Source organism: Natrix helvetica, assembly GCF_964273705.1.
Source record: "Natrix helvetica genome assembly, chromosome: 2".
NCBI classification, from domain to species: domain Eukaryota; kingdom Metazoa; phylum Chordata; class Lepidosauria; order Squamata; family Natricidae; genus Natrix; species Natrix helvetica.
In genome coordinates, this window is record NC_138552.1 from 199,739,713 (window position 1) to 199,763,744 (window position 24,032).

At 37.9% G+C, this 24,032-nt stretch overlaps 1 protein-coding gene across 5 annotated transcripts in view; it reads right to left on the reverse strand.

Annotated features, from left to right (window-relative positions):
• Nucleotides 1-24,032, reverse strand: part of AHI1 (Abelson helper integration site 1) — an 81,897-nt gene that overhangs the window by 54,991 nt on the left and 2,874 nt on the right. For 4 of the 5 annotated variants that reach the window (XM_081945021.1, XM_081945023.1, XM_081945022.1 and 1 more), the window contains exons 4-15: nt 20,620-21,206; nt 18,994-19,151; nt 17,810-18,029; nt 16,294-16,486; nt 13,052-13,147; nt 10,138-10,323; nt 8,505-8,660; nt 7,321-7,453; nt 5,527-5,650; nt 4,060-4,289; nt 2,898-3,001; nt 5-123 (exon numbers count right to left, since the gene is read on the reverse strand). In XM_081945021.1, coding sequence (XP_081801147.1) covers nt 5-123; nt 2,898-3,001; nt 4,060-4,289; nt 5,527-5,650; nt 7,321-7,453; nt 8,505-8,660; nt 10,138-10,323; nt 13,052-13,147; nt 16,294-16,486; nt 17,810-18,029; nt 18,994-19,151; nt 20,620-21,206 — 2,306 coding nt within the window. The remainder of the gene's footprint in view (nt 1-4; nt 124-2,897; nt 3,002-4,059; nt 4,290-5,526; nt 5,651-7,320; nt 7,454-8,504; nt 8,661-10,137; nt 10,324-13,051; nt 13,148-16,293; nt 16,487-17,809; nt 18,030-18,993; nt 19,152-20,619; nt 21,207-24,032) is intronic. The other variant, XM_081945024.1, reaches the window with a different exon arrangement.

Genomic DNA, 24,032 nt, shown 5'->3' on the forward strand with positions numbered 1-24,032 from the left:
TTACATTCGAAGATCCATAATTCTTACAGTACTATCCTTGGTATGGATAAGTAAACGCCTTCCATTTGGATGTACCTCCAAATAATTTATTGCTGTTCCTTTAATGTCACCATCATTTATTTCCTGCCAAAACCACCCCAATACAAAGCACAGAACGATTGAGAGCATGTTTAAAGTAATAATAATACACATAAAAATAACAAAGCTGCCTACCCCAAGTCCTTGGGAAGGACTCAGTAGGTGAATAAAAATGTCTAATACAGTCAAAACATTGATGGTGTTACCTAACTGAGTATTGAAACATCTGCAATAAAATAACCAAACTCAGAGATCACAAAGGACCTCATAGTTCAACCTTGAGTTACAAATATTTTCTTCTATTGATCACTCTAAACATGGGGCTGACTGTGCACCAATCATAATATATTAATATATGCTGCCTGATTCCCACTGACTCTTTAGAATAGTGATACTATAGAGAATAAAAAAGACAACAGAATATCAGTCTTGTTAGGTTAGACCAGGCATGTCCAAAGTGCAGCCCGGGGGCCAAATGTGGCCCTTTTTCAAATTTCAAGCGGCCCACAGCCTCTTCTCCCCACTGGAGTTATTTGTTTAGTCTTTCATAAAATACCATATTTTTCGAAGTATAAAGATGCATCTTTTTCCCCTCAAAAAAGAGGCTAAAATCTGGGTGCATCTTATACACTGAATACAGCATTTTTTACCTCCCAAAACTCTGCCCCCTTCACCAAAATGGCTGCGCATAGCCTTTAGGAGGTTTTCAGAGTGCTCCTGGGGGCTGTGGAGGGCATAAATGAGTAAAAAATGGGCCATTTTTTGCTCAGCTTTGCCCCCCCTAGCCCCCAGGAGCACTCTAGAAGCCTCTTAAAGGCTATTCATGCCCTTTAAAAAAAAAGGCCCATTTTCATGAAAAATGGGCCATTTTTGGGAGAGTGCAAAAACTTTTTTTTTTTTAAATTTGCCTCTTTAAAATCTTGGTGCGTCTTATCCTCCGAAAAATATGGTAGTTAATTTGCATTTAATGTTAAGGGTTCAAAGAATGTCAGGCTGAATGATCGGCCCCACACATTTTCACCTCACCAAATCTGGCCCTCCTTGCAAAAAGTTTGGACACCCCTGGGTTAGACCAAGTGGCCAAGGAAACCATTGTCTAATCAGAACCCTTTGAAACATCCATAAGCAAGAAATGAATGAAAAGAATTATCTCCTGCTACTGTTTTACAGAGATTGGCATTTAGATTTACACAACTTCTGATCCAGGTACTAGTACAGCTGGGATTACAATTAGGCATTAATAACCTTTACCTCTCATTATCGCCCATTAATTGTTAAACTGTTGCTACTGGAATTTTTTAAAATGCATTCTCATTCCTATCTTAGTATCTGTAAACTGCCTAGAATTCAAAAGCTTAGGAGTTAATAGATAAAACTGAATAAATTATAAAAGTGGCATAATTATTGATAGCATTTGAAGGCAATTAATAAATGGTCATTACTATCCTGCAGTGGAGAATACCACACACATAATTTGTGCAAAGAAATACACAAATTGCTTGTAATTTCAGATCAGTCAAGTTACCAACATGGTTATTGTCTAATGAGGGGAGGAATGGGGATTTGTGTAAATTGTTTTGAATTGCTGGATGGAATACAGGTTGTGCTATAATAAATATTTCAAACACCTTAGCAAAATGAATGAAAAAAAAGAAGTTAAGTACTTAAGTATCAGTGGTTACAAATGGATTTAAGGTTCTATTACTCTCACTGTCACAATATTCTTCCGTAAGTAGGTATAGTTATAATATGGGAGCTAGTTTGGTCTAATGGTTCAAATGTATGAGCAAGGAAACCTGACTTGCAATCCAGCTGTAGACACAGAAGCTGGCCAGATAACTGAGCCAGTCACTTTCTCCCAGCTCTAGGAAGACCAATGGCAAAGCATTTCTGAAAACATTGCCAAGAAAATGACACGTTGCCCATGTAGGTATCAGAAATAATTATTATCATCATCTTCATAATCATCAGGGCAATACGTCTATTGCAGCTATTGATTAGTTTATTGGTAATGTAGTGCTGTAATGAAGGATGTGGAGGCTCAGTGGCTAAGACGCTGAGCTTGTTGATCAGAAAGTTTGGCAGTTCGGTGGTTGGAATCCCTGGTCCCCCGTAACGGAATGAGCTCCCGTTATTTGTCCCAGCTTCTGCCAAGCAAGCAGTTCGAAAGCATGTAAAAATGCAAGTAGAAAAATAGAAACCACCTTTGGTGGGAAGGTAACAGTGTTCCTTGCGCCTTTGGCATTTAGTCATGCTGGCCACATGACCACAGAGAAGTCTTCAGACAGTGCTGGCTCTTCGGCTTTGAAACGGAGATGAGCACTGCCTCCTAGAGTCGAGAACTAGCACATATGTGCGAGGGGAACATTTACCCTTAACTACTGTTACCTAAACTGATTGCTTCTGTTTTTACTGTAGTTTCCTAAAATAATTCAAGTTTTTTTTTAAAGGAAAGGATTTGTTATTCCCAAATCATCATGCTTTACTCCCTTTTTATTAGAGCTCAAATGCAAATTCAATTATAAACTGAATACTAAAATTAAGAAAGCATGGACCAGAAAAAGAGACTATTGGACATGTATACGAGATAAAAATATGTACAGTTAAAGCTTCTAGAAGATGTATATGTATCAGAGTATTAATGATATTATATTATTCAGAAATATTTTTATTAAATATCATACAGCAACTAATACTAATAAAAGCAAATTATGTTAAATATAGTCAGAATTTTAGTTGTGAAACTTTATAAAATATACATTGCACAACCTTATCAAATATGCACAAGATTTTAAAACTTGCTGATTTTTTCTATATACCTTATCAATGCCCCAGTGTTGAATTGGTGACTGAGAATTTTCTTTAACAAAAGTATTCCAGATAATTATTAACCCAGTGCCATCTCCAGAAAACATGTGAAATCCTAGAAGATAACAGTTTGTTTGCTTAATACGATAAATGAATTCTGACATTCAAATTACTCATATAATTTTATTACATAATAGTTTATGCAAAATGTATTTAGTCAAGAATCTTTCTTCATCACCTACTTTTCCACTTGGCTAATTTGTTTCAGAAACTGGGCCCTCCAAACTGTATTTGGATGTTACACAACCACACCCTAAAATAGGGTATCTAAGTTGAAAAATTAGCCAAAGTGCACAATATAAGTTATGCATGAGATCTGATAAGAGAAAACCCACATATGTGGTAGTACTGTATGTGGGGGAAAGATCTTAAGACTTTTAAATACTGTACACTTAATAAATGTATTATAAACTGAATGGGAGCTGGCATCGTGAGTTTCAGCAGATAAAATATTTTCATGTAACCTTAAGACAATGTGGTAGTACTGTATGTGGGGAAAAGATCTTAAGACTTTTAAATACTGTACACTTAATAAATGTATTATAAACTGAATGGGAGCTGGCATCGTGAGTTTCAGCAGATAAAATATTTTCATGTAACCTTAAGACAAAAGAATGATGTCTTCCCTGCTATTGGTAATAATTCGATTCTATTATGCCAACATCTCATCCCCAAAATTGTGTTGTCCAAATACATGCTTTTTTTCTTTGATGGGAGGGGGTACACAACATCTATCTATCTATATTATTCCACTCTACAGAATGTGCACATTCATTGCTTATCTGGTACCTGAATTTGAAGGTAGTATATTTCCTGTATAAATCCCCACACACAATTTAACCCTTGTAAATTCAGCGGGTTTTTTCAAATGGCATAAACATCTAGTGGATTCAGATGGATATCATAATCTTTCCTCCATGTTTGATCAAAACAATCCTTTTTATTATATTAGGGCTTTTTTTCCACTAGACGTTCCCAGGTATTCCTGAATCAATTACTAGCTCTCAGCCTCCTTAAAAGAATAGCAATAATATGTAATAAAATCCAGAGTAATTACAAAGATGAGATAGGTACTATATGCAGTATTTTGAGTGTGAAACATCTGCAACTTACCTTCAGCGTTAAAACACAAAGTATTGATAAAACTTTTGTGACCATCAAATTCTTGTAAAAGCTGCCCATGAATTTCCTTTACTTTTGCATTCCAGACTCTAATCACAGAATCATAACATCCAGTTACAACGAGGTATTCAGCTACTGGGTGAAATTTTGCAGCATAGACAAATGAAGGATGTGGGAAAACTTTGGTGGCTGATGTAGCCTGAGCTTCAATTTTCCACATTCTAAATAGAAACAACATTTAGAAAGTTGGTCTCTTTTTTTACTAGACAATTCAATAAACCAGTGGTTCTCAAGCTTTTCTTCACCACGGATCCCCCTTTAAATATCTTTTGTGGCCACAAATGACGAGCAAAGACTCCTAAGACTTTAAATTCAAGATTTAAATCATAACATTTCTTCAAGTCTTTGTGGCCTCGTGACAACACCATGCCCCCCTCAGGGGTCCATGGACCACAGGTTGAGAACCACTGCAATACACCATTTCAGTACCAAACTGTGTGTTAATTTTTTTTTTAATGATCTGTAAAAATTTTGAGTCTACTTACAAATATATGACCTGGATAACTTCTGGGTAACAAAGAAGAGTTTGCTCATTTGCCAAATCTCTATAATGACTCATTTTTCAATTAATTATTCTATAAAATCAAAAACCATTTGATTCCTCACAATGTTTTTGATTTAAAGTTAAATCATTTAACCTCATCATCTTGTTTAGTACGAACTAATGTTTTGAAGCAACAGATTATTTGCATTATTTTTTAAAAGAATCTGGTTCTGGGGGGGGGGGGGAATACCAAATAGAATAAAGGAATGTACATTTCATCAATGGGGGCAGAAATATGAAGCAAGCGATTGAATAAGAAATATAAAAAAAAAAACCAAAAGGAATGGCTATTTATTTATTATTTAGTTTGGTCAATCTCTATAGCCACCAGCTCTGAGATTATATGTGCACACATAATTGTATAAGAGATGTGGGAAAAAAGAACAAAAGCAGTAACCCTGGTTTTTAATGTAAATTTGTTCTATATCTGTTCTTTTGACAAAGTGTGTTTTGAGTTCTGTTCAAAGCAGGGCTTTATAAAATCTGTTGGAAAAGAATTTACATTTGAAACATTCTGCATATTATTATTATTCATTTACTTGACATGAACGTAACTGTTTGTCCTCATCTTGTCTCTTTGGGGGAGTGCCTTTTGCAAGCATGTACAGTATATACATAAGAGGATGTCTACATGTAGTCAAACTCATGTCTGAAGCACATATTATTTATTGGGGACTGGCTTCACTAGACTTGGCAACCCATGATTGATAAGCTGTTTTTTTGTTGCTGTTTTAACACCCCCCCCCCCAAATCTCCACTTCTGATGGGTGTATGACTATCTTAATTTGGGGCAATTTTCATTTCAGGTATACTGCATACCTCAATTTTAACAGGAGAAAGTTGGTTATACTGACCTTGCAGTGCCATCTGAGGAAGCAGTAAGAAGATGCCGATTATCCTTTGACCAACAAAGATCATACACGATGTTCAGGTGTCCATAGAACTCCCTTAGGTAGCACCCTGAAGGAATCTCATACACTAATAAAGAGCACAATAGAATCTTTTAAGAATCTAAAAATATTTTAAGTATTTAAAGCAAATACGTGAAGCAAGTAAACAACATTTGAATTTGAAAATGATTCTTCACATAAGGCATTATGATTGTTAGATAGCATGGTGATAAAGTCTTCATTTTTGCCAATATTAAACCAATAATCAGAGGTTAAGAGTTTCTTACTTTTAGGGAGGAAGGCAAAATTATTATTTTTCATCATATATTTGAGGGTTAAAATATTTTGCTGGTGATTACTGTGTAGTTTAATGTGATGTTATGATTCTTAATGCCATTCCTTTATTTGACATTGGTTTATGATTATGCTTGTGTTATTACGTTTTAAAACATGCAAGCCACCCATAACACAGGATGGGGTATAAATGTTATCATAATTATATGGATAAAAGGAAATAATTTCATAAAATTGGTATTTGTAATAATAATCACAACAAAGTAATCTATTTTCCTAAAGAAATCCCACTGTTTCTGTGTTCATTCAGCTCTACTGGCACCTAAGTTTAAGTAAATACTCAGGTATCTGTTTACTACCATCTAGTGGCTGGAAAGTGAAATAGCGAGTATTTAAAGTATAGATCTCAGTACACAGCATCATAAAACCAATCTAGATGAACAATCTACTTATTTTTTCCATATTTAAATCATCTCACAATCAATGGCAGGTGAGGTTCACACAACATGCAAATTCACAATATAGATAGTTTAAATTGTGGTATAAATCCAGTCATTGTTGTGACTCTTTGTTTAAAGTTTACCAGGATGTATCAATTTAACCAACTATGACTTACACATGTACAAAAAAGCCCTAATTAAGCAACCCATGGCTTAGTAAAAAAAATGCATAATTAGTTGAAGAGTGAATATTTTCATTTGAATATAGCATTATGTTTCTGGAAGGGATGAGGACATACTAATTTAACTACTAACATCTTGCTAATTTAACTTCATTGCGGTCATTAACTAGCATAAGAAAGAACTATTATTCAAATATCTAATAAACAAAACTAAATTGGCAACATTAAGAAAAATAAAGACAGACAAAAAAAAAAGAAAGAATATCACTTGCCATATTCTAGCCTCCATCCTCACTATTCCAGATTCCACTTGTAGTGAAGCTTTGGAGATTCAGTGAGAAAATTGCTCTTGAAAATTTAGACTGAACAAGTTCCAATGGTATAAGATTGGGAAACTTACAACAAATTTGAGCCAATAGGTTAATTATAAATCTATTAATTAGATGTTCTAAATAATTTAATTTATTTAAATTATTGAACTTCATTCAGAAGTCACATGAGCCTAATTTTGATAGTTTGTAATATTAAGATTACGTGACTTTGACTTACAAATAGTGGTAGCTGAATACTGAAAGGTTTTAGGATATAAGGGAAAGGAAAGTGGAAGGATTTACTGATATCAGTTGAATTACTCGGAGAGGACACCACTAAAATAAAATAAAATAAAAATCTGTCATGTGAGGAGAAAAGATTAAAAAGTAACCTTTAGCATTTGGTTATACTTTAAATTTGAATAATCAATCAAATTTCAAGGATAAAAAGAAAAAATTCCCCTACAAACAGTTCACTGTAAACATAGATGGTGGGTTAAAATAAAAATAGGCCTTGTAATTGTCACTTACAAACAACGGGATAACCATCTCTTCCTGCGCAACCTGCTGCTAATGTCCGCCCATCTTCAGAGAAACGAATGCAGAAACATCCCATATCTCCTGCTTTCAAGGAAAAAAGGTACTTGTTCGGCAATCGACACACCTGCAGATCCAAAGAGAACCGTTATTTGTAAGCTTGGTTAGAAACAATATTATTTTCAGTGTGTGCATGTGGTGTGAAAAATTTCAATGAAAAAAAATCCATAGTTTCATATAACAAATTGGTTATGACTTAGACTTCTGAGGAATAGAGGTATGTCATCGTGCTTTTTTACCTAAACTAGAGTCATATAAAGGGAAGGTGAAAAAGGTAATGAAATTAGATATATTAAAAAAATTAAGAACACACCTCACATTTGGCACTTAATATCTGAAGCAGTGCTTCTCTCCACTCTAATGCGTGTTTTTTTATGAGGAACCAATTATATCATGCTACATTATTTTATAAAAGACATTTATATTACAAAGAAAAGGCAATTGGGTCATCTCAACTTAGAATATGTTTTTGAATGGGAACTAGTCTCATTTATTTTTACTTATATTACCTTTCTCTATATATGTTGCTTCCAGCAAATTGCACCCATATCTGGAGTACATTAGAGTTTGGGAAACAATAGGGTGGCTTGTTTTTTTTCCAGAAAAAAGGTCAGTCATTTATCAGCACACCAACAAATGCATTTTTAAATTTGGGATCACTGACACTTCAGTATAAATCTTGTAATAACTACATTTTACATAGCATTTCATCATTTGTTTTCTCTGTACCAAAGGGAGGAAAAAGTAAGTAGGCTTAAAACTTTCTCTTCATTTACCAAGCAGAATTCTGGAGATGAAACAGCATTTGAGCAGGCTCAAAGAAACGACTACTCAAACAAACACTATTGTTTTAAGTAGTAGTCTATTTTCTTAAATTTATTAAGTTAACTTTCTGTACTATCCATATTTTAATAATGATACAGGTGTTGCATTTTTCTGCAAAATATCTACAATTCACCTAGTCATAAGCAGCATTAGACACTTCTCAAATAAAGTTGGAAAAGAAACCTCAAGTCCTTCCTGCTTCTAAGTTCATTAAAGTAAGATTATAACAATAGTTTGATTTTTTTTAAAGGCTAATATCAAAACATGTAACAATTATCTGAAAATGTTTTTACCTGTCCAGGAAGTTTTGACCACTTAAATGGTTCTTCCTTTTTCGCTTGAGTTCCAGAATTCAATATTGTTTTAGATTTATCATTCTGTAGATCCAAGAATGATGTGCTATGATATTCTTGCTGAATAGCCATCATAGATCGCAAAGAAGGGTTTACCTACAAAAAAATAGGAAAACAATTTTAATGTTTTATAAAACAATGTATGTAATAATATAAAACAAAAAATATAAAATTTCAGTACGTAAAAAGTATGAAGAAAATATAATGGACCATTTAAAGCAAGGGGGTGCATATCAGAATATTCATATGAAAACTAAGTTAATTTAAGTACTGTATTTTTCGCCCTATAAGACGCTCCGGAATATAAGACGCACCCAATTTTAATGGAGGAAAATCTAGAAAAAAAAGATTCTGAACCAAACACTGTAGTAAAATATTTTATATCAACTGTATAAAGTTAACAGCAGTTTAAGAACAATTTTATGTCAACCATGTAACATATTAAGAACTATCTTTACTCTCATTAACAGTCAGTAAAGTCAGTAAACAGTGAAAGTAACAAAAATAAGGCTGTAATGTTTTTATTTGAACCCCAAGAATTCCTCTTCTTCGCTGCTATCAGAAATGAGGAAGGACAGATCCACGCAGTCATTGTCATCGCTTTCTTCCTCACTGGTGTTTGCCTGCCCCATTTTTAGATGACCCAGGTGGCTACATTCGGCGTATAAGACGCACCCAGATTTTCATCCTCTTTTTTGGAGTAAAAAAGTGAGTCTTATAGGGCAAAAAATACAGTAAATCAAACTGCAAGTACATCCAGGATTAGTTAACACACACATATATGATTTGATTTCTCCATCCTCAAAATATCATATTAAGCATGCGATTATGTTCATTTACAAATGCCTTTCATCAGATTACTATCATTTCCTATCAGTGCTACAGATTTTGTGACTGTTCATTAATATCTACAGCTGCTACATGATGCCATGAAGCTACTAACCGAACCAACTCATACTGCTAGCAAGACATGTCAAAAGCATATTAAATTCTGTAATCAGCAAGCAGTTGTGCAAACATGCATACTCATTCTACTACGTTACAGTAGAAACTGTTTGTATGGGAGCATAAGGCATCTTTCTAAGCAGAAATAAGAGTGTTAGTATGAATACTTAATGAGTTAAATCACTAAGGATAACCATTTTGAATACTGTAAGATAAAGAAGTTTCTAAACTGATACCCTTTAAATCACTAGCTACATCCAGCTCATCAAAACACGATAGCAATAAAATTGCTGTTAATCAACTTCACTAAAGCAAAATCTGATCAATACACCTCAGCTTTAGCAGTCTTCTTGAAAAAACAAAAAAGAGGAAAATTTCCCATGTAGTCTTCCATTTTTGCCAAAGTGTAGCTATTTCCCTATTCAACAGCATATTTCTTAATTTATTTATAGCATAAAACATAATTGTATTAGATTACTGGAGGAGGATAAATAAAGATGAGACATTTCAGAATTTAACACAAGCAGAAATATTTTTCTCTCCGCAGCTAATAATAAAAAGGCCAAGAAGAGGACATTATTTTGTTATAGTCACAAGGTATATTTTAAAGACACTTAAGTTAACATACGTGATCGGGAAGTTTAATGCCTTTTACAGTCACATACAATGTTGAAGGGTAATTGTTTCTAGGACACTTTGCCCACCAGTCATAAACTTCTACCACGTGAAGTTGTGACCTGGTCCTTGGAGGAGGAGAATACAACTGAAGACGTACTTTTCCACCAACGTTCAGAACTCCATTTGCACCAACAAGCTGAAAATGACCAAATAATTAAGATGGGGGAAAAAACATACATTACACTGAGGTATTTTATTGATAAAAGGACAAATAACAGCACTCTAAAACCATAAACAGGTGTGGTGTTGCAGCTAAGATACTGGACTAACATTGGGGAGACCTAAAAACCACCCAGCCTAACAATCTGTAGAGATTTTCAGTGATCCAGGTCGTGGTTGTCCCAAAGGTACTTTTTCAGGAGGCAGCTGAACTTTCTTGCTTTTTCTTTGAAATGTTTCGTTTCTAATCCAAGAAGCTTCTTCCACTCTGACAGGACAGTAGGGAATGGAAGGATTTATATTCCTTGCAGACTGCAGGTTATTTGCATCCTTTTAGAGGGTCGTAGAAATCCTTGGAGATTTATCTGTGTCCTCAGGGTCACCTGAGTGGTGCTCCTGGTTCCCGTAGTCCTCTGGAAATCCATTCCAACTCCCACACCATTCAAAGCAGTTTTTCCTTGGAAATCCATTCCCAGTCCCACACCATGTTCATCCCAAACTGTATAGCTAAAATTCTGTAGAGATTCTCTGTCATCAAGGTCATGGTTGTCCCAAAGGTGGTTTTTCAGGAGGCAACTGGATTTTGTTTTTTCTTTGAAGACGTGGTATTAAGGCTACTCTCTTACAAGTCAATCTCCCTCATAGGTTTATTTTGAGGGTGAAATAAACCCTCCCCAAAGCTCTTTTGAGCTTCTAAATATTAATAAATTGAAGTAATAATAACAGCAGTTAACAGTAGTTTAACTGAAGTAACAATGAACCACAGGTTTTCCTATCAGAAAAATACAATCCACATATTGACACAAACAGGTCAGCTGATTAAGTTACTGTTTAATGTCCTCTGTTTTTGTGAATTTACATGACACCCAACTCAGTACAATAAATGTTTATCTTCTGCGGGGTAGGGGAGTATATGCACTTTTTGCCCATCCCCTTCAGAACCTGGATCACTGTTTAAGTATCTTAATTGAAAAGGTCTAAAAATATTCTGTAGTCCTGTATACAGTATACCATAACAGCTTTTGCCTTTTGTTTAACAGCCTAAAAAAATATTGCAAAATGAAAAAGACCTAGAGATAGGCAAGTGAAATGAAAGAAGAACATTCAGGTATCAATGGCCCAAAGGTGCTTTTCCAACAGGCAACTGGACTTTCTGGTTTTTATTTAAAGACGTTTCGCTTTTTATCCAAGAAGCTTCTTCAGCTCTGACTGGATGGTGGGGAATGGAAGGATTTATACTCCTTGCAGACAGCTGGTCATTTGCATTCTTTTTTGAAGGGAAACATCTTCAAAGAAAAACCAGAAAGTACAGTTGCCTCTTGAAAAAGTACCTTTGGGACAACCATGACCTGGATAACTGAGAATCTCCACAGACATTCAGGTATCAATGCTTAAAACTAGACATACCAATAGTTGATTCTGAACCAGATCCAATTGTTCCTACCAGAACCAATGGAATGCCAATGTCTCCTATCCTTTCGCTACAGCCTGATAAATGAATCTTGCCAGATTATACCAGAGTTATTTCTACCATACAGTTCTTAATTTTCATTCAGAAGGGATATAAGGAGTCAAACTCATATTATAATTTTCAGACTATAGGTTTAGCTATAATAGCTCAGTCAAAAGAAAAACATTTTGCAGAAACTATCATCCAATGAAAATTTATTCTATTTCAGCAACTAAATTTCAGCAGCTGTGAAAAGGCAACTAGGCCCAACTCCCAATGAATCTGGGCAGATCAAAACAATCAAAGAAATTACAACAGCCAGCAACAAAAAAATGAAAGTGTGTGACAGATGGATGAAGTGAGGGGTCTCACTCTTTTTCACCCAACATCTAGATGAAGAGTCACACTATAGATGCTCTTTTGACCAATTGGGGACACAGCAGGGGTGAAATTCAGCAGGTTCAGGCACGTTTTGGAGAACCGGTAGCGGAAATATTGAGCAGTTCGGAGAACTGGCAAATACCACCTCTGGCTGGCCCCAGAGAGAGGTGGGAATGGGGATTTTGCAGTATCCTTCCCCTGCCACTCCCACCAAGCCATGCCCACAGACCTGGTAATAAAAAAAATTGAATTTCACCACTGGGGCACAGTTGCCCTCCACAGCTGCAGTATGATCCCAGGAAAGACTTGTTTGGTTTAAAGAATGGAAGAGAAGTGCTACATGCACAACTCCACACACTCAGGTCAAAATCTATTATGCAACACACATACAGATAAAATGATGAGTGCAAAAATATTGCTATCACATTAATTGGGGCTCACAATGACATCACATGGCCAAGAGACAGTTGACAATGCTTTTTGATTAGACTGGTGATTTTGTCATTTGTATTGCTGTCATCATTACTGACTCAGAAACAAGCTGGTTTTGGGTTTCATTAAATGGTACCAAAATAAATTCAGGAAAGCAAGCATAAATAGCCATCACATATTTAATCAGAAATCCAAACAGAAATAATTGTGAAGACCCTCCATCCAACTTTTCAGTAATGGGGTGGATAGATATATGATCTGCTATATTTTGCAAATTGAATTTTTTTTGAACGTAAACTAGTTGAAATATACCTTGACTAATTTTCTGACTATATACAAAGTTTATTCTTTGACTATATGCAAACCAATTTTTGTGTTTATCTTTGTTCAGATTTGTTTAATGTTTCAGTACAATGTTTCCATTAAAGCAAAAAATAAAAACCTTTAGAAACGCCCAACAGATTTTCCGAAAGCCGCTTTCCTGAGCTTGAATATCAAAGTTGGCCTTTGCATCATTCATGCTCAAAAAATCAAGGATCTGGAAGTAGAAAACACATTGTATTCAGTTTACATTTCTGTAATTTCAGTCATAGAAAATATCAGTTAATTTTCCTGGATTTTTCTTAAATCTTTTGTACATATTAGTTTCCTATGATAAAGATCTCTTGTGGCAAATAGAGTTAAGCAACTGAGATTTATACAGAACAGCAATCTAAAGCCTTGCTGTATTTGATGAATTTCAGATCTCACTCGGGATGTCATAAAAACAGTGGATGTGAGCTTCACCACAAGAAAATGTTTTCAAAAGCGTATATACAAACTAGATGTAGGCTGTTGCTATGGATCGAAGAAACTTCCCAGATGACACTCCTTTACTTTTGCTTTGATTCTAAATTTGTCTCTTTCTCTAGCAACCAACTTTAACTTTAACTTTATTTAAATTTATAAACCGCTCCCTCTCCCCAAAGGGACTCGGGGCGGTGTACAGTCAGAATAAAAAACACCATATATACATATAGATAGAGGAGGCAATATATAAACTATACAGTAAAATAAAATTAAGAACAACGTTAAAATCAACCCCTAAAATCTACCCCAAAATTAAAAATAATTAAAAATAACTGCCAGGAGGATAAGAATAGAACTATAGATGGGCTAGGCCAGCTAATTGGAACAGGTGGGTCTTGAGTTTCTTACAGAAGGAGCGGAGGTCAGTAGTGGTTCTAATATCGGGGGGGAGGTCATTCCAGAGGGTTGGGCCCATCACAGAGAAGGCCCTACTCCTGGGCGCCGCCCGTTGGCATTGCTTGGTGGACGGCACCCGGTGGAGTCCCTCCCTGTGTGAGCGAATTGGTCGCAGGGATGTATGGGGTAGGATGCGATCCCGCAGGTAACTAGGTCCTGTGCCATGGAGCGCTTTAAAGATGGTAATCAACACCTTGAAACGCACCCGAAAAACCACAGGTAGCCAGTGCAGCTCGCGCAGGAGAGGTGTTATGTGGGAGTATCTAGTACTCCCCATGATAGCCCGCGCGGCCGCATTCTGGACCAGCTGCAGTCTTTGGGTGCATCTCAAGGGAAGCCCCATGTAGAGAGCATTGCAGTAGTCCAGACGAGACGTCACCAGCGCATGGGTGACTGTGCGAAGGGCGTCCCGGTCCAATAAGGGGCACAATTGGCGCACCAGGCGGACCTGGTGGAATGCCCCCCTCGCCACGGCTGCCACATGGTCATCCATCGACAGCCGGGCATCTAGGAGGACACCCAAATTGCGCGCCCGCTCCACGGGGGCCAGTTGCTCGCCCCAATGGCCAGCGATAGAGTCCACTGGTTGAACCGGGGCGCTGGTAGCCACAGCCACTCCGTCTTGGAGGGGTTGAGCTTGAGTCTGTTGTCCCCCATCCAGACCCGAACGGCTTCCAGGCACCGGGACATCATTTCGACGGCCTCGTTGGGGTGGTTCGGGGTGGAGATGTACAGCTGCGTATCATCAGCGTACAGATGGTATCCAACCCCAAAACCACGAATGATCTCACCCAGCGGCTTCATATGTGTTGAACAGGAGGGGCGAGAGGACCAACCCCTGCGGCACCCCACAAGTGAGCGGCCTCAGGGTCGACCTCTGCTCCCCTGCCAACACGCATTGCGTCCGGTCGGAGAGGTAGCAGAACCACCGCAAAACGGTGCCCCCGACCCCCACCCCCTCCAGTCGGCGCAATAGGATACCATGGTCGATGGTATCAAAAGCCGCTGATAGGTCTAATAGGACCAGGATAGAGGAACACCCCCTATCTCTGGCCCTCCAGAGATCATCCACCAACGCGACCAAGGCCGTCTCCGTGCTGTGACCGGGCCGGAAACCGGACTGGCGCAGGTCTAGATAATCGATTTCCTCCAGGTGATGTGGGAACTGTTGTGCCACCACACTCTCTACAACCTTCGCTAAAAAGGGAAGGTTGGAGACGGGACGATAATTAGCTAGCTCCGCCGGGTCCAGAGAAGGCTTCTTGAGTAAGGGCCTCACCACCGCCTCTTTCAAGGCGGCCGGTAAGGACCCCTCACCCAGTGAAGCGTTCACTAGCCCCAGGAGCCAGCCTCGTGTGACCTCCCAGGATGCCAGTACAAGCCAGTAGGGACACGGGTCCAATAAACATGTAGTGGCTCGCAGTCACCCACGCAACCTGTCCATATCATCGGCGGCAACAGAGTCAAACTCCTCCCAGAGTGGTCCCTCAAGACTCGCTTCTGACGCCCCCCCTGGTCCACTGAAGGGGCCCCATTCACTCCGGATCTGAGCGATTTTGTCCTGCAGATATTCCCCAAATTCCTCTGCTCTACCCTGCAAAGGGGCTTCCCGCGGCCTCTGTAATAGGAGGGAGCGGGTCACCCGAAACAGGGCGGCAGGGCGGTTATCTGCGGACGCAATAAGAGCAGCACAATGTCGACGTTTGGCTGCTCTTAATGCCACAAGGTAGGTCCATAAATAGGCTCTTACCTGTGTTCGGTCAGATTCGGAGTGTGAGGACCTCCATCTGCTCTCTAGGCGTCTCTTGTGGCGTTTCATCACCCTTAGCTCCTCGGTAAACCAAGGGGCCAGGGTGGTTCGTTGCCGCAGGAGAGGCCGCAAAGGTGCAACCCGGTCCAAGGCCCCGGCAGCCGCACTAATCCATGCGGTCACCAGGTCCTCCATCCGGGAGCGGGTCAGGGCTACAGGAAGTGGCCCAAGCTCCGTCTGGAACCTATCCGGTTCCATCAGGCGCCTGGGGCGGAACCATCTAGGACAATCTGGTTCCGCCTCCCCGCGGTGGGGGGTAGCGCCAGGGAAGTCGAGCCGGAGAGATGAGTGATCTGACCATGACAGGGGTGTAATAACCAAGTATTCAGTTAAGCAGTAAAACAGATAACTGGATTCTTAGGAGACCTGAAAATAAAATATTGTACTCTCTGATGTTGCCCAAAAAAAAAAAAAAGCCTACGTGCATCTTTAAATTTCACAAACTGTCGGAATTTTTTTTATGAAAATGTTTTTATGCAATTAGACTATCTGGTCTGCTTCCACCACCAAAAAGTGCATCGTTGCTAAACAACCCAGTTTTGAAATTGTGCATTTTACCCATAAGAGGAAAGATACGGAAAGTATTTGCCAGAAGGAACTAAAGATAAAATGATTGAGTCATTTCTTACCTCAAAAAACAGAATTACTTTGGGGGTCCCTTCAGCATCTTGGAGAAAATAGTTGAAACGTTCATTGAATAGTATTTGCTCCTCCCATTGTGGTAGTGTTGATTTAAACTGTCTGAAATCGTAAGGCTGGGTCATAATAGGAAGAATATGCCCCACTTTCTCTTGTTCATAGAAGGATGAAACTTGTCGACTGCTGTATAAAAACAATACATGTCACTTAGTTATGTCTTGTTGCTATTATAATTGTCTACAGAGTAAGTAGCTTTAATTTAATAGAAAAAGCATTCAACATCCAACTATCAACTGGCTTAAATGGCCCACTTCAAGGAATAATGAGATTTGTTTGTTTTTGGGTTGTACTTGGATTCCACCTTTGGACTGGTTCAGATATTGGGCTGAACCAAAAACAAACAAACAACATTGAAGGTTAGCCTTATGAGCAAATCAGAATATAGTGAACTTATTCCGATTATTCAAAGCAAAGTCCAAACCACAATGAAATATACAAAAAAGTGAATTAATGTGAGTTTGGTGCAGGTGAAAGGTTACAGAACATCACAAGACGGATAACCTTAAGAGCAAAAAAATTAGAAGCTTGAATATCTTCATTTGTTATCACTTAAAACCAATTTTTACAAATGGTTAAAACATTGTAGACATACTGCAATGAAAAGTGCTTCATATGATATCTGTCACAGGTTTTATTTGCAGACTAAAATTGTCAAAAGTTCAATGGAGTCTGTTTCCCGGAGAGCACGGGTGTCAAACATGTTGCGTCACGTTGCTATCACATGACGTATCACGACATTTTTCCCCTTCACGGAGCTGGAGTGAGTGTGGCCTGCGCGTGACACATCCGCGCCAGTTTGACACTCCTACTGTGGAGTGTGCATAAGGTAGTAGCAAATATTAGAGATAAGTAATTTCTTTATTTTCCTTTCTAAATACTGCAGATTAGATATAATAAATATTGACTCCAGCCATGATACATTCTTGACTATATCATTAAAACTCTTAATATGATCTTTCTGGAAAATCCCAAAAGTATTATCCTGGAGAGAATCTGTGCATATTTTATAGGCTGTCCTTTTTGAAATGAATGTTCATTACATCTATAGTTATCTGACCACCCAACAAACTTACAAACAGTATTTGCATTACATTCAACTGGCAATGAGAATTGTTATTTGAAATTACAAAAGATTGACACATTCTTAAATGTCTAAATTTACAATCCAAAGTCCAAATACTAACTCCATCTAAAACTGCTTAAACATAGGAACCTCAACTCTGTTCAGCAATTGAGAATTATTGTGGAGCAGAAATAAAGAATATTAAATACGCTACGTTTTTATTTGACACATTCTTGTTTAAACACATTGAATGACCCCCATTTAATGGGTTATATACATCTATGTGGCTCTAGAAAAACCAAAAATTTATCTGAGCTTCTCACGGACAAATTAATTAACATCAACAATTAAAAAATATATATACAGTAAGTCAGTAAAATCACCTATTCTCTTTCTTCACATATAAGCCAGTTTTCTCATCAATCACATGAACCTTAACCATTGGATGGGATACCATGAAATCAGTTTTAAGTCGATCAGTTCGATGAATGTAAACCCCTAAAACAAGTTTATCATCAAACCCAGGTTTTGATTCTGGTGAAAGATTCCCAGAAGTCATGTGTAAAGTATTTTCCGTCATGTTTTCAGTATCTTCTTCTAGAGCTAGGAGAAAGAAAAAAATAGGCTTTAGTAAAAACTGGGAACTACTGTTAAGTTTATTGCTGCAATTACCAGTAAACCTACAATTTGAAAATTTGCCTTAAATGAATTTTCAGTCAACTCATTTATTATGAGTCAGATCATGACTTCCATGTATAACAGCTGTCTTGAATGATTCAACAGCACAAACACTTTGATATGGAAAGTACTTCTGCCTGGGAGCTGTCAGAAATCTTAGTGACTTCATGAAGATGCCAGGAGAGGCAGGAGTAAAACTGGCAGCCCTGACTAGAGATGGCTAGGTGCTTTTAGATTTTAAATTGTAAAGTGGATGCCTTAAGTCTTTCAAGGCTTAAAATATACATTTCACCCCTTAAAACCCTACAATAAGGAGATAAGGAAAGTTCTTTGCAACCTATCTCACAATATGAGGCAACTCTGGCCAGAATTTAATTTAATTTCCACTTTTATTGTTTTTGCAAATAACTCAAGATGGTGAACATATCCAACACATTTTTCCCCTACTGTTTTCCTCACAACAACCCTGTGAGGTGAGTAGGTCTGAGTGTGAGTCACTGGCCCAAGGGCTTTCATGATTAAGGCAGGACTCGAATTCAGAGTTTTCATTTTCTAGCTTGGTGCCTGCACCAGTAGACCAAACTGGCTTTCTTTATTATGTCTGAAATTATTAAAACAGCCTTACCAGCACCATTATTTACAAATGCAACTTAAACTCAACAATGCGCATACATAACATCCTGGCCCAATGACTGTGAAAATAGTCAGATCTTCTTAAATGCAAGCAGGATCCCTCATCTCAATCATCCTAATACAAAATCAGTGGATTACTGTTCTGCTCTTTATGCCACAAAGATGGGGAAATTTGGGCAACATATACATACTATAGGCCTCTTAATTGAGAATTACTTCCATTAGAAAACACTTAAAACACTCTAATCAGACAAACCTTTTGGGGATTTTCTTTTTGCTTTTTTGCCTTTTGTTTCCTGCTCTATTAACAGATCACCTTCTTTAGATTTGGATACAAATGGTCTTTCCAAAGATCTTTTTTTCCTGGTATTTTCTTCCTCTGGCTCATGTTGTAATTCAGACAGGAACATTGCACTGAATGAAAGAAGTCATGGGGTTAACAAGGATTTGAAATATTCTCCCAGATTTAATGGTTTAATAATTACATTCTGTAATGCAGGCAAACAACATGCACATTCGAAGTGGCTTGAATGGATTTAATTGAGACAAACAAAGTTTGCCCACACAAAGTTTGTTCAGGAAAAGTTTATTAAAAATCTCGTCCTATCAAGTTGGATCTGTGGTAGGATAAGCTCAGAATCATGGTGAAACACAAGCTGAGGGATGGCATGGCTAAGAATCTAGGCAACATGACAAGGAAGGTCTGATTTCAATCTTCATTCCTACGGTAGCCCTCAACCTGTGATCAGTTGCTTAGCAATCAATCAAAATTACAACTGACTTCCCAAAAGGGACTTAAAACCCTAAAGTTCCAATGACTGCCTCTCCCTAAATTTGCATGACTGCATTTAAGGTGCCTGGCAACTGGTGCACATTTATGGCAGTTTGAGGTCACATGGCTATGTGACTACAATTTATTTTTTTGCTGAAAATTAATTCAGTTTTCAGCAAAAACAATGACTGCCGCATTCACTTAATGATCATCACAAGAAAGGTCGAAAAAGCAAATGGGCAGCTTTCTATATCTCTTATCAAATCCGACTCCAACTACCGTATTTTTGGCGTATAAGACACACCTTTTCCCACCCAAAAGAGGGTGCAAATCTGGGTGCATTTTATAAACTGAATACAGTATTTTTGGCCTCCCCAAACCCCGCCCTGCGCATCCCGTTTTTCGCAAAAATGGACATGGAGAGGGTTTGGAAGGCCTGCCAAGTGCTCCTGGGGGCTGGGAAGGGCAAAAATCAGCAAAAAACAAGCCCATTTGTAGCAGAAAATGAGGCGTGCAGAGGTTTGGGAGGCCTGTAGTGCGTTCCTGGGGGCAGTGGAGGGCAAAAACGAGTGAAAACAGGCCTGTTTTTCACAAAACGGGGGTCTTTTTGCCCTCCCTAGCCCCCAGGAGCACTCTACAGGCTTGCCAAACCCTCTGCAACCCAATTTTTGTGAAAAACAAGCCTGTTTTTTGCCTCCCAAACCCTCCACACGTCACATTTTTGTCCTCTCTGGCTCCCAGGAGCACTTTGCAGGCCTTCCAAACTCTCTGCATGGGTCAGAGGGTTTGAGAGGACTGCATAGTGCTCCTGGGGCACGAGGAGGGCAAACCCCCCCCCTTTTTTTAAATTTACCTCTTCAAAATCTTGGTGCGTCTCATAATCTGAAAAATACGGCACCTATTCTCTCATTTCCTCTTCACAAACCACGGTATAGTTTTGCAAGGAGACAAAACTGTTTCACTGATTTTTTTTTTTCTCCCCCAATATGACAGAGCCATTATATTTTCTTCACAAAGCCATATGGAATTATTTCTGATGTCAACAATAATGCAACCCAAACAGCTGTCACAAATCTTACATCCATACAAACGTATCATTTACTATTATACCTTGTTTGAGATTCAGAGGAAACCGGTACTTCTTTTTTCTTTTTTTTCTTTTTTCTGACTTCATTGTTCAATACTGTTTCAGGACTTTGAGCGCTGGGAATGAATTCAGACATCTGTTCTTTAAGTTTCTTTTTTATTTTTTTCTTAATTGCACTTGCTTCTTCCTCAGCCACTTGCTGTTCATAGGCTTGAATTAACTGTTCTTCTTCCTCATCTAATTCAGATCTGTCTCGTAGTCCACTCAAGGCAACTTTCATGTTGCTGTCACCTTTCCAAAGAACTGCATCTGCCTGCAATACGCGGTCTGTTTTTTTCTTTGTAAAAACTTGAATCTCTTTTTCGGAACAGTGTAACTTCGTTTCAGATACCTTTTCTTCCTCATTAAGCTGTTTCTGTAAGGCTGCCTTTTTCTTCTTCTTAAGCCCAACTTGCTTGCTTTCCTCTCCGCTAACATCATTTGTTTTTTCTTCAATTGATGCTTTATCTCTCAACGTACGTTTTGGGATCCGTGGACTTTTTTCCTCAGGGTTGTTGATAATGGGCTCATTTTCGTTTCCTTTGGTCAGATGATTTTTTAATGTCTCTAGCTGTAATCAAAATGTTGGGAAGCCATTTATCGGCCCACTAATATGCAATTACTATAAAACATAAATGCTATATTTTATTAATATTTCACTTTTAGTGTTTGAAAGGGAACAATTAAGATTTACTTGTACTACAAGAGTCAACCAAGAGATGGAATTCATATAAAACAGTTGTTTCTCAACCTTGGTCACCTGAAGATGCGTGGAATTCAACTCCCAGGATTCTGGGAGTTGAAGTCCACGCATCTTCAGGTGACCAAGGTTGAGAGACACTGATATAAAACATGAAAAGATTATAGGTTTTAGCAAGATTTTAATGTAACTCTTGTAAGAAAAATCCCCTCAAGTCTTCTCGAGCCCCTGCAAAATTGCTCTGTCAGCATGCCATGCTGAAAAACGTATCTTCAAGTATAATGAAAATAATATGCTACGTTTATACCTAACATAAATATTGCTTGTTGAAAAGGTATAATTTACTGACCACAGACCTAGTAACTGAAATAATATTTAACAAAAGCTCATAATAATCAAGATAGTTTAAACATTTGATTTTCAAACTTTTTAAAAGGGATATATCTACACTGAAATTTGGTAATCAGAAATTACTGTACACAGAGTTATATGCACTTCTTTTATATTAGATATATTTCGTCAGAAGACTGAAAAACAAAATTCAGTTTCAAAAGACCTGATCATAACTTTTGGGAATAATTAAAACTAATTTATAAATATGTACATATTCTATTTTAACTCTGTAAAAATTCTGATTTATTTTGTCTAAACTAGTTTTCCATTTCTTTTCCTAATCACCTTCTGATATTTTCTTTTCCGTATCAACTACAACCTTCATTTCTTAACCTCGCTCCCAATTCCTTTATTTTTCTCTCGAAAGAAATCCTGTCCTTCTTTTCTAAACCACTGGAGACTGGTTTTGTGAAACTGTTCTTTGGAATATATTTATGCTTATTCCAAGACTTCACTTTATTTAGATAATAAATAAAAATGTTTCTGTGCCTTTCTTGCACATTACACTTCAGAACAAAAGCAAGTCACTTATAATTATTGTTATTAACGGTAAAGGAAAATCCTGTGGTCTTTTACTACTAAGAGTAAGGTTCTACATTTAGGCAAGAAAAACGAAATGCACAGGTACAGTATAGGTGGCACCTTGCTCAACAGTAGTAACTGTGAAAGGGATCTTAGAGCCCTAGTGGACAACCATTTAAATATGAGTGTGCAGCAGCTGCCAAAAAAGCCAATACAGTTCTAGGCTGCATCAACAGAGGGATAGAATCAAGATCACGTGAAGTGTTAATACCACTTTATAATGCCTTGGTAAGGCCACACTTGGAATACTGCATTCAGTTCTGGTCGCCACGATGTAGAAAAGATGTGGAGACTCTAGAAAGAGTGCAGAGAAGAGCAACAAAGATGATTAGGGGACTGGAGACTAAAACATATGAAGAATGGTTGCAGGAACTGGGTATGTTTAGCTTAAGAGAAAGAAGAACTAGGGGAGACATGATAGCAGTGTTCCAATATCTCAGGGGTTGCCACAAAGAAGAGGGAGTCAAACTATTCTCCAAGGCACCTGAGGGTAGAACAAGAAGCAATGGGTGGAAACTAATCAAGGAGAGAAGCAACTTAGAACTGAGGAGCAATTTCCTGACAGTTAGAACAATTAATCAATGGAACAGCTTACCTCCAGAAGTTGTGAATGCCCCAACACTAGAAGTCTTTAAGAAGATGTTGGATAGGCATTTGTCTGAAACGGTATAGTGTTTCCTGCCTAGGCAGGGGGTTGGACTAGAAGACCTCCAAGATCCCTTCCAACTCTGCTATTGTATTATTGCTGGCATTATTTATTTGAAATACTTTCATTCAATTCTATATTAGACCAAATTTCAGGACAATGTCCAGCATAAAAATGCACAAAGGTTTCTTAAATCTGCCCAAAAAAGAACACACTATAAAAATAGTAAAATACCAAATCAGGCTTGCAAGAAATACATATTGAGACAAAGTGATGAAAGGATTATGGAGGAAAGAGAACTAAAATCAGTATTTGCTGAAAAATATGTTCTGAAAGCATTCCTAAACTTATTCTGCCAGCAAAAAAGAGGGGGGGGGGGAATCAAATCCTCTTTGAATTTATGATCTGTAAGCCCTAACAATGCACATTTTAAAAGATATTTCTGACCCTGAGCATGCCAAATCAGACAAGGAAATAAATTTAGGAATGTGCAAAACATACCATTCTGAGGACAAACTTTAAGGAGAATTTTATGAATTTCTCCTCCTCTGGACTATACAGTTGGCTGCTACAGATATTACAACAATTTTCTTTGGTCACTTTCCCCTTGATCTTTCTTCCTATCTTCCTATCTATTGTGCTGCCCTCATTCTGCACTTCACTATGTGCAGAGATCCTTAACCTTCAGAGCATATTTTCAGGGTATAAAACCATAACTGTAGAGGAAGGGATATTAACAAAGATTGCATATTGAGTTCATTTAGTCTGAAAATGTCTCTTTGAAACAAAACTTCTCCTCACCAGGCACTTTTCCTGGATGCTAACCATGACTTTCAAATGTAGCCCACTTGCGGTGCAACGAAAAGAATAAAACAGAATCATGATATCCCACTTTAATAGTACTACCGTATTTTTTTGGAGTATAAGCAGCACCTTTTTCCCTCAAAAAAGAGGCTGAAAATCTGGGTATGTCTTATACACTGAATAGAACATTTTTTGCCTCCCAAAACCCTGTCCCCTTCACCAAAATGGCCGTGCAGAGCCTTTAGGAGGCTTATAGAGTGCTCCTGGGGGCT